Below are 11,214 nucleotides of genomic sequence, written 5' to 3' on the forward strand. Positions count from 1 at the left end.
TGACCATGTGGGTAATGAAATTTGAAATTTCCCGCAATTGTTACAAATTTCATCATATACTTTGCCCATTTGATGATAAATATTGGTTGGCTTTTAATTTTAAGTATGAAAAAATCCACCAGTTTATTTTCAATTGGATACGTCACTGTTAAGATAAATTTGAAGTCATAATAGCAATTTTAATGTATCAACAGATTAAGCTCATCCCAGTGATACCAACCTAAACCTTAAATAATCAAAATTTCTCCCATAAGCAGGTTTTTGTTTTTGTTAGCCAAATTTTCGATTGAAGTATATACATTTTGTAGACTAGATTGACAAATACTTTATAGTTAATTTGTTTTCTTGTCAAACAACAAAATAACAACTTACATTTCTCCGGTGTATCAGAAGCCAAGTTACTCTCGCCAGTGTACTGCATCTGGTTGACAACAGCATCCTCCTCAGTAGCATCCGACATCGACAGTCCCATGTCCTTCCCACTCTCTTCCTGCTCCTTGAGTTTCAACAACAGCTGGAAGTAGTCACTCCTCTGGATATTGTTGTCTTTGCGGTACTTTATCGTAGCTTTAGTCAAGTTGATGAAGTAGTTTCTGGTGTCACCGGGGGTTGTAGAAATTTTAAAAAATTCAGCCACTTTTGGTAACATTAACACAAATACCAATTTTAAAAGCACAAAAGGAGACAAGGCGAACGCCTTTTCCACAAATGATTTGAACTCTTTAAACTCCGCACTATCCGGCTGGTACTGGACTCCGAACGCACAACTTGAAATCACATCTAGCGTGAACTCAAACAATACATTTTTAGAACTTACGCCTTCGGTGGGCGAGTGCTCCTCGATTGCCTTCATCATATTATCTCCACACTTTGAGACTTGATCAAACATCCCTCTCAGTTTACCTGTTGTGAACGTTGGCGTTAACTTGTAGCGCAGTGCTCGCCAAATCTGACCTTTTAGACCAAACAGGCTTTGTGATATTGGATCGTGCTTGGGCTGGGGAGGCCGATCTTGAAAATGAGAAAAATCTTTCACCAAAATCATGTTTATTAGTTTCGGATCTCTAATTATAAGCCCTGCTTTCCTGACCTGAAAGAATCCGAAATATCTCTCTCCGGAAAATTCTTTGTACAGCTGTGTGATTCGATCACCTTGAGATAGTTGGCCGAGCAGAGTTTGTCTGATGAGTCCTGCTTTGGTATTGGGCACTCCTTTCTTATCCCAATAGTCATCATTGCTTGTGATGAACCAGTAAGCAAAGCACAGTAGAGATGCAATAGCCAAAAGTAAATCTATTAAAACCGATCCAGTAAGCACAGCCATAGCTGCTAATCAATCTCCTCCTGGAACACAAAACTAATGAGTTGTCAAATTGTACAGTACTAGTCAATGTGCTAAAATATGCTCTATTTGGATTGTACTAGCCCAGTCATAAGTGAGCGAATGTTGCAATTTATTAGTAAAAGACTGAAACTCCTACAGTCCTATTGAAATGAGTTTGCATGTTATGTTGATCTGAAGTTTCGATTATAGCCTTTCTTCCAAATAATTTTACAATCAAAGCTTGTAGTCTTTTAATCAGAAATATTTTTCCAAAAACTTTATATATCACAGAAATTACATTAGTTTTTCTGTTGAATGTGAAAAACATTCTTTCTCAAAATAGTATTTTTGTATTGTATTAATTCTAATTTTGAGCAATAAAGTACAAAATTAAGAAAATTACTAATACATTTCAATTAAAAAGAAAGGTTTTAAAACGTTTAAATTATAAATTCTGATTTAATAACAACAAAAATAAAGTAAAATAATAAATAAAACCAAAAACAATGCAAGCCTTATCTAACAGAGTCACCTTTATATATAAGAATCACTGTCACAATGTTTACGCTAATCTCTGAAACCACTCAACTGAATTCAATTATATTTTATAGGTATGTATTGTTTGGTCCTACTTAAAAGATAGGGTCGTTTTATCTCGATTAATAAACGTCAATTTTTGCTATTGTGAATTTTAGGTTTGTTATAGATAAAAGCCTAAATTCACTTCTAGAGCCTCTTAAATGTAATCAACTGTTCTGTGTAAACATATTTTTGACAGTACAATCATATGTTTTAATTTATATATATATAAATCAATTAAACTTTTTAGTTGAAATCTCCAATTCATTTATTTAATTCACTACTAGAGTTTTACACCATATTAATTTTTCGGACCTGCAAACTTGATAACATTCATAGTACCATGGCTTCCAAGGACTGTATAACAAAGCATTGTAATCACTAATCATTGTAATATGTGTAATTACTGAGCCTATCCTAGAACAATACCAGGCTTTAAACCTGCATTCGTCCAACTAAACACAATTCCTACTAATATGCTAATATATTTTTTTTAACTTTCTTCAGTACTTTGTAAAAATGTAAAAAAAATTGAAAAATGTAAAAAATACATTTTAAAAATAAATCTATAATTGTGAAACATTATTTTTCCAAAAAATTTTGACATATTTATAGTATAAAAACATTATATATATAATCCACACAAAAAAAAAAAAAATAATAATGACTACACTTGATTTTTTTGTTTTTATTTAAGTGGTAGGACTGCTTCTGTGATAATATTACAAATATTAGAATCTGACAATTTATTCTTCGTTTTATCTAAGTTTCTGAAAATATATAATGGTATTCAAGTTCTCTTGAAGAAAAATTAGATTTATTGTACAAACCACAAATAGTACACAAAAGGCTAAATTTGTTGCTATGGTTACAATTATTGGGTGTGTTGATTTATGTACAGTATAAACTGTCAAAACATGTGCGTGTCGGATCCACATTATAATGTCGATTGCCAATTCGAGGATTAACACAGAATTTTCATGTTACTATTTTTATTTCACTCTTTAAACAAAATTGTACATGCATGTATTAATTTGTCACATGCTAAAACCATTGTATATTTGTATTCGGTTTGTTTATAAATTTTTTTATTCTACTATTTTCTCATTGCCATCATGGTTTTTTTTTTCCCTGAGGGAAGAGGACAGTTTGTCCCCGCACTTAGTCCTAAAAAGGACCTGTGCGCCTCCCTTACTTTAATTTGTGCCCTCAAAGACCAAGGCGTTTGCAAAAAACCAATCAGATTTAAGGGCTCCTGTTCTCTAATGTCCTTGGGGCTGAGGTGATATGCTCCCAAGTATCTTTTCCGAGTCTCTACGATGGCAGGACAATCCAACCAAATGTGCTCCGCTGACTCCTCCTCTTCTCCACAGAGTCTACATTCGCTGCTCTGACTGAGGCCTACCTTCATAAGGTGCTTCCTCAGAGGGCCATGTCCTGTCAACATTCCTAATATCAGTCTTATATCCTCCTTATTCTGGTCTAGGAGAGCTGTCCACCCTTTTGCGTAAGGAGAGATAAACATTTTGGATAGTCTTAAACCTGAGGCTCTACTCCAATTCTTGTGTCTTGTCCTCTTTTCCCAATCTTTGACCAGAGCTTTAATGTTAGAGAAGGCTATCCCACAACCTGGCTCAGGCCCCACCAATGTGGATTCTGCTCCCTTTTTGGCGAGGATGTCCGCTTTTTCATTCCCATGAATACCTTCATGACCCGGTACCCAACCGAGTGTTACTCTGTTATTTGTTGCCAGCTCTGCTAGAGCATTCCTGCATTCCCAGACCACTTTCGAATCAATCGAACAGGTATCAAGTGCCTTCAGTGCAGTCTGACTATCAGAAAGTATTAGGTATGATAATCCTTTTGTCCTCAACTGTGTGAGTCTTCTGGAACATGAGTCTATTGCCATGACCTCCGCCTGAAAAAACCGTGGCATGTCTTCCTAGGGGCACAGCCATGTCGACTCCAGGTCCATGTATTCCGTATCCTGCCCTAGAGTCTAGGAGTGAACCATCAGTGAAAAACTTCAGGACTCCTTTTGTAGGGTAGGCCTCCCTTTTAATCCATTTCTCCCTACTTCCGATAGAGACCGTATATGGTTTTTCAAAGGAGTATTTCTTAACCATAGCATCTGATACTTTGGTTAGCATTTCAGCCTCAGGAAATTTTTCCAATATCTTCATGTGGCCTTCTAAGGAGGTAGCATTTATTACCTTTTGTTCCTAGAAGCTTCATTGCGCTCATCACAGCTGTTCTCATCACCTCCTGCCATCATGGTTACTCTTAAGACCAATGTAAAAGTATTTGTTAATGCTCAGCCTAATTCTCATGGAAGTGACATGTACAATTATCGAGTGTTGCTTATATAGAAATAAAAATTCATGTAAAATAACTAAAAGTGTTAGTAAGCAAGGATAAAATTTGCTAACAGTAAAATCTTGATATATTACATCAAGGAATGTATATCTTCCTCCTGAAATAGCTCCTTTTCCCCTTCTTCTACGCCCCAAACAGAATTTGTTCCCCCAGGTTAGACCGTCAATCAACCTTTTAATTGAAAGTTTTAAGAAGATTGCGAAACAGTGTTCGTCAAAATAGACCTAATTTGTGGCAGACAGGAGACTAGTTCTTCCCCCACAACGCTCCTGCACACACAGCCATCTCTGTTTGACAGTTTTTTGCTAAAAATGGCATGGTTCCGGACCTTACTCGCCTGCCCTGACACTGTGCGACTTTTTCTTATTTCCACGCATGAAAAGGGGCATGAAAAAACACGGATTTGACAGCATCGAAGAGGTCGAAAAAAATAACGAAGGACTAGCTACAGCCATTTCTAAAGATGAATACAAAAAAATGTTTCAAACAGTGGAAACACCAGTGGGACAAATATATTAGTTTTAATGGAAAGTATTTTGAAGGGGATAAGGTTTTTTGTAAAAGATTTGAAAATATATAGCTTAAAAAAAAAAATTATTTTGGTTCCTTTTGGGTACTTCCTTGTATGGTGATGTACATGTTTGTTTGTGTCATAAGCTATCAGACACGTTTACCCTTCAAAATAGTAAAGAGTAACTGGTACTTTGGGATTATACCGACCACACCAGTATGAAGAACACAAAAATATAAATTTATAGAAACAAACATAATAGAACGAAAAAACAACTCTTTAATTACAAAATTACAAGCATTTCCAGGCATTGTGATCGGTATTGTTGTCGCTGTTATCTTATCTTTCTCGAGAATCCCGATTACGATAGGCCACGCGGCATCACATGATTTGCACGGTACATAATTGCCTTTCCATAACAATTCAATTTATATTTCTGATCAGATCCTCTAGAATTTGATATTTTACTGATAGGTACTATCTCGAGGGATGTTATTCTTTCGTTGACATCAGCGCGAAGGCATGGCACTCGCATTTTGGGTGGCGGAGTGTGATCAAGAATAAAAACAAGTTTTTGAGTGTTTTTTCAATAAAGAGTTTTGTTTTAGTTTGATCATGTTTGTTTTTATTGAATTTTTGTGTTTGGAGAAATGTAGAGGTAAAACACGGAAGTACAACAAAGCGACGCACCAGCTGAACGGGCGGCGAGACTCTGCAATCACGTTATCTACTAGACCGCTCGACTTTGACCTCTGTCTGAGGATGGGGAGGGGTTTGCGATAAGACAATTCCTGTTTTATATTGACGAAATATTGTTCTACGCTAATCTAGTAATCAGTAGAAGCAAAATGTCAAATAACGATTCATGTCTGGGTGTGGTCGGTATAATCCCAAAGTACCGAGTAACTTAATGTTTATTACACTATTTTGTTATTACATTTTATAAATACACATAGCCTAGATAGTTTTTTTGTACATTATTACTTTTTTAGATATAAAAACGGCCGAGCTTTACTGTATTTCAAATAATTATAACTTAATTACCTAGTTCAACATTTTGGTTTCAGAAGTTTAGATAATCATGAATATCATCATAAATTCAAAATTGTCATGGTGCATAATATAGTGCAGCCATTTGATTCACTGATTTGATTGTCATGGTGGCCATTTAGGCCTATTGGGTAGAGTACGATAAGCAGACCCGGTTTTTATATCAATTAGTACTGTATGATCATTGATACTTAATATTCATATATTGAATACTAGGAAAAAATCATAAATAATAACGAAATGATAACAACATAACAAACATTTATAACAGAAAATACGAAATATGCGCACCTATTTGTTTTCTCCTTGGTAGCAATGATTAACCGCTTTCAAGAAGTTGAAAGCATCCTCTCTAGAAAACCACACTTTATTCTCTAAAAATACCTATAGAGATGATCTGCAAGCAAGTCGGCTGATATGCAAATTTTTAAACTTCGTTTCATGGTCCTCCACCAGCTTTCTACTGTCTTTTCTCTATAAAAGACAATACTTTTAATATATGAAAAATTGTTTAAAGTTGGTACAAAACTGTTGTTTAGTTATTGTTAAAAAAAATCAGTATAGGTTTATTATATTCATACTTATAATTAAGTAATCTACAGTTTTTCAATACCAATATAAAAAACCAGGTCCGCTTATCATACTTTACCCGGCCCAATTATACTGCAGCCCAATCGCTCCAATTTTACTATATTTATTTACTAAATATGTCATAACTAACATAAAACTAAATACAAACAAATGAAACTTTTAGGAATTTTTTAAAGTTACCAGTAGTACATAATATTTACAGTTTTAAACATGATATACAATAAACAAACTTATGCTATTAATTGTTAAATGTAAAAAAATAAAAAATGTTTATATTATGTTTTGTCTTTAGTAAATTAGTTCTAAAACCTATATTTTACTTTCACAATTTAAATATATCTCGAAAAAACATTACCTACAAAAATAAAAAAGATCTGCTCAAATATCTTTAAATATAAAATAATTACAGAATATCTCTCAAAATATTGTAATATAATAATTTCCTTCCTCATATTTCATATGTAAAATAGCTGGTATTTTACGGATATGTTAGAAAGAAAGTCTGGCAATGTTGAGAAGTAATTTCCTTAATATCTGGCACTCAAATTGTTCAAACATTACAGACTTACAAACCAGGAAAACTGGCCCGCCAGTTACAGTGTTAATGTGGATTCCTATCCTTGGGTTGTAACAAAATTGCGACACAAATTAATGTGAATTACTTGCTAAGTGAATTAGATTAGTATCCTATAAATCACCTTGAAGGATTAAAAATACTGAAATATAATATACCACTACAGAAATGTTTGAAACGAAACAACGACACAGTTTTAATGATACTGTAATATTGTTATTAAACAAAATAAAACAAAACAATACGTAAACATATGATCAAGCAGACGAGCACATCTGTTTACGTTAATCTGCAGGCGTAATATAAAATACATGAAACCTCTCATAACTAGAATCTTATATCACTTTCTTTTCTGCGATTGTATTTGCTCGTGTTTTGATTTGCTATTAATTTTTCATTTCGATGAATATCAAATGTTATTTCCCCCCTTAATTTAACCTTGAACTAAGTCCTTTTAAATTAATGTTAGTTAGCAGTAGGTAATGATTTCTAAGTATAAACTATCTGTATGGCTTATTTAAGGAGGAATTGCCGTTCCTGGTAACTGAATTGTTAATTTCATGTTTCAGCATGTTACCTCAGAGGTCTAGTTCGAGCCTTAATCGCAAAATCTTCTCAGAAGATATAAAGCTTTTATAGTTTTATTTTCAGGTGTGATTTTCTATTGTGTGTATTGTATTTATTTAGGAGGTACTATAAGTGATTTTTGTCTGATTTTTGTTAGATCTTTGTTTAAAATTTGTTATTGAAAGGGGATGATTTCGAATGATAGTAGGATTTCGGACATTTCCCATCATTATATGTACATGTATAACATTTCGTTTCAGGGATTGAACTACTCTTCGTTAGATGTCAAAACCCCCAATACGGTAAAACAAAATACTTAAAACCTATACAATGCGGCAAAGGACTGCCACTAATATGTTTAAGTAATACCGGACTGATAAACCAACAGCGTGAGGTCTAGACTGTAGACAAATTTCATTAGATCTGTGCTAACAATCTTATTATTAAACTCCAACATGTTGGCAACTTCTATAAACAATGAATTTTGTTCGCATTACGATGAAAATAAATATAATAATAATATAATATAACTTTATTGCGGTAACAATAATAAAATTGCATACAAACGTCACAGAATATTTAAATAATAAAAAGGTAGGCCTACACTTCATTCACTCACGCACACAGTCACATGTTTCTCTCATTCACTCTCATCTTCATTCTCACCAGACAATCCTGCCACTGCCACACCAGAACCAGAGGATTGATCGTGTTAGTTTTTGAATTTCGTCCCAGCGGCTCTCCATAAACTCGTCAACCGAGTAAAACACCATCGACACCAAAAGGTAGTCGAGTTTTTAAATTTTTTTTTGTCATTCAATTGTTTGATCTCTTCAGGGAGCTTATTGATTAGCTTGACACCAACCTCAGACGGTAAACGTTCGAATGCTGCAGTTCTGTGTTGTTGAACGCGGAAGTTGTCCCTGCCTCTAGTCCCATACTGGTGAACGTCCCTGCCTTGAACCAAGTTACACTTAGAACGGCAGTACAGGACAACCTCCAGGATATAGAGACAGGGCAAAGTCAGCAATCGAAGCTCCCTGAAGTTCAATTTTGAAATTATTCGGACAGCTTTCTTTTGACTTCTAAATACACGTTCGAATTTGTATTTAGAACAGCTGCCCCACAGTCTCAAACCGTATGTCAGATGTGGATATACCAAGCCAAAGTAGGCCATTCTTAGTATATCCAAAGAGCAGAATTTTGCAAGATTCCGTAAGACATAAATGCCTGAGGAAACCTTTGAACAAATGCTGGAAACCTTTGAAATAAAATAAATGGTACGTGTGTTCTTCTTATGACTTCCGTTTTTTTTTTAATAATTTATGTAATACTGTTACCAGAGTTTTATATGGTAAATACTAGGATTACTTTATAAAAGTGACTTGATGACTTTGCAATTGGAGAGGGACATGTTTCTAGCTTATACCGAAGTACAGGAGGGTGTGCATCAATAAAAAAAGTCGTAGCCTTTAGAGCTGACAATAATAATTTATTGTACCACTCTGATGTTATGTACTGACACTTTTATGTTACGAATCACAGACTGACTTTAAAATTACACAGCCATAAAAACATGGTTAATAAAACCCCTAAAATCTTCATTTATGACAACTGCAGCTAAGAGTTAGTTATTTCAGTGATCTTATCGGGCTTTGCAAACAGCATAACTAAGGTTATAAGCTTTTTTTCTGTATTCGTATAAAAACCATTCATTTACAGTAGGAAAAGTATTAAAAACTGTATGTATATTACTTTTTGTTCTTTAACCTGTTATAACTGCTGCTAAGCAAATACATAAGTTATTATCCATTAAATAATAATTATTTGAGTACTCCACATATTTGGTACTGCATTAGTTTTAACAGTCTTAACATTAATGTGTGATTATTGAAATTAAACACTGTTAACGCGGGAATGTATGTACATTTTTAATTACTATAACAAACATTATGACTAGAACGAAAAAGCCGTTCAATATTATACTAAACAGTATTAGCGTGGAGCGGAATAATCTCGTAGTGTTTCATTCATATCATGTTAAAGTACGGCGCCCACTGCGACCTACCCGGCCTTTTTGTGAAGTCGAAATACACGCAATCAAATGGACACCCGCCAACTGCAACGGGCCCGGCCGAGCCCAGCCCGGACCAGCCTTTTATACTCTGTCAAAATGCATGCAATCAAATGGACACCCGTCCACTGCGGGCGGACTCGGCCCACACGGCACCGGCACAGTCACCCCAAGTAGCCGACCGAGGTCGGTCAGGCCGGACCGGTCGCAGTGGACGGGTGTCCATTTGATTGCATGCATTTCGACATTTCGAAAGGGAGGTGATGATATGGTGGGTTGAGGATACCCCTTCTACATGGTCTCCTTTATCTGTGTAGAGTTTTTCCTTTCTCCGAACGTACCCTCAGCAGTGCAGGTCGTTGTATTGGTCCCTTTGAGAAAAATGGTTAGTTACGTCTTTTCAGACGAAATCTTGTAAGAGATCTGGGATGAGATGAGCAAATTCACCACATTCTTCCCTTTTTATATTGATTCCGTGAATCCAGTACCTTGGTTCTCGTTTACTTAGCTCATAGCAAGCTACAGCTAATATAATGTAATGTCTTCTTCGTCAGAACTTGTATCCTCAAAACTTAACATGTTTAGTAAACCACTGACTACGCTGGTGCAGATGGAGTAGATATCACAGATGAATTTAATCATTAATTATTACTGACATATATTTTAAATCTGCCAAAGTATTCCTTAGATTTGTTAAGAATTCTACTATTAATTGTTTTTGTTTGATTTATGTAATGATTTATTTATTTATAATATCTAAAAACTTTGAAATATGTTATTTATTTAAATGTAAATCCACCCTCTGCCAAAAGATGACTGGATAGGCTTTGAATATACTTTGCCAACTGTAGTATACAATGACAAAATATTTAAAAAAAGAAATTGTTTTTCTCTTCCACACGTGCTTTGTATAGCTCATGGAATTGTATCTTTTGAAGCTGTTTGGAAAATAAAGATTTTTGTGAACTGTGAACGGCGTTGACGTAACAAGGGCTGACCGGGCCGGGCCGGTCGCAGTGGGCGCCGTGCTTAACTGGCTGACGTCACCTCGCCGCCAGTTGCTTCACTCACATGTGCAAGAATCAATACAATCCAATTTACAACAAATAGGTTTGTAATAGAGGGTAAAGAAAGAATACCCAGTTAGAGACTTGCAATGAGCTCGACCACGTAAAATAAAAACCTTTTGAGCTTAATCTGGGTTAGCCCACAAAGATATCCTGTATGCCAAATGACAATTTATTCATGACTGTAATACATATCTTTGAACATTTTCGAAACTACAGAGTTACGACCAAGTTCAACAATACCCAAAACTTTTAAATTAGTGACTGTCTGTTGCATACTATTGGACATATTATACTAGACATAGAGATAACTTGTGAACTTTTCAGCATTTCATTTTAGCTTCTTGGAATTATACCAATTAGCAATTATTGTAGGCTTTACATTGAGTTGGTCATGAGCAGAAACAATGTTGGATCGGTAAATTCAATTTGACAGAAAATGTGGGTATGAACACTGTTCATAAAAATTATTGTGACGAAATTGTTAACAGAACAGAATCA

General features: G+C 34.9%; 1 protein-coding gene across 1 annotated transcript in view; it reads right to left on the minus strand.

Moving 5' to 3' along the window:
• The window catches only part of LOC124361362, a 31,386-nt gene extending 24,187 nt beyond the window's left edge, over positions 1-7,199 (minus strand). The window contains exons 1-2 of the mRNA XM_046815410.1: positions 7,130-7,199; positions 373-1,344 (exon numbers count right to left, since the gene is read on the minus strand). Coding sequence (XP_046671366.1) covers positions 373-1,324 — 952 coding nt within the window. The 5' untranslated portion in view covers positions 1,325-1,344; positions 7,130-7,199. The remainder of the gene's footprint in view (positions 1-372; positions 1,345-7,129) is intronic.
• Positions 7,200-11,214: the final 4,015 nt, after the last annotated feature.

This window comes from Homalodisca vitripennis, chromosome 4, assembly GCF_021130785.1.
Source record: "Homalodisca vitripennis isolate AUS2020 chromosome 4, UT_GWSS_2.1, whole genome shotgun sequence".
In the NCBI taxonomy this organism is placed as follows: domain Eukaryota; kingdom Metazoa; phylum Arthropoda; class Insecta; order Hemiptera; family Cicadellidae; genus Homalodisca; species Homalodisca vitripennis.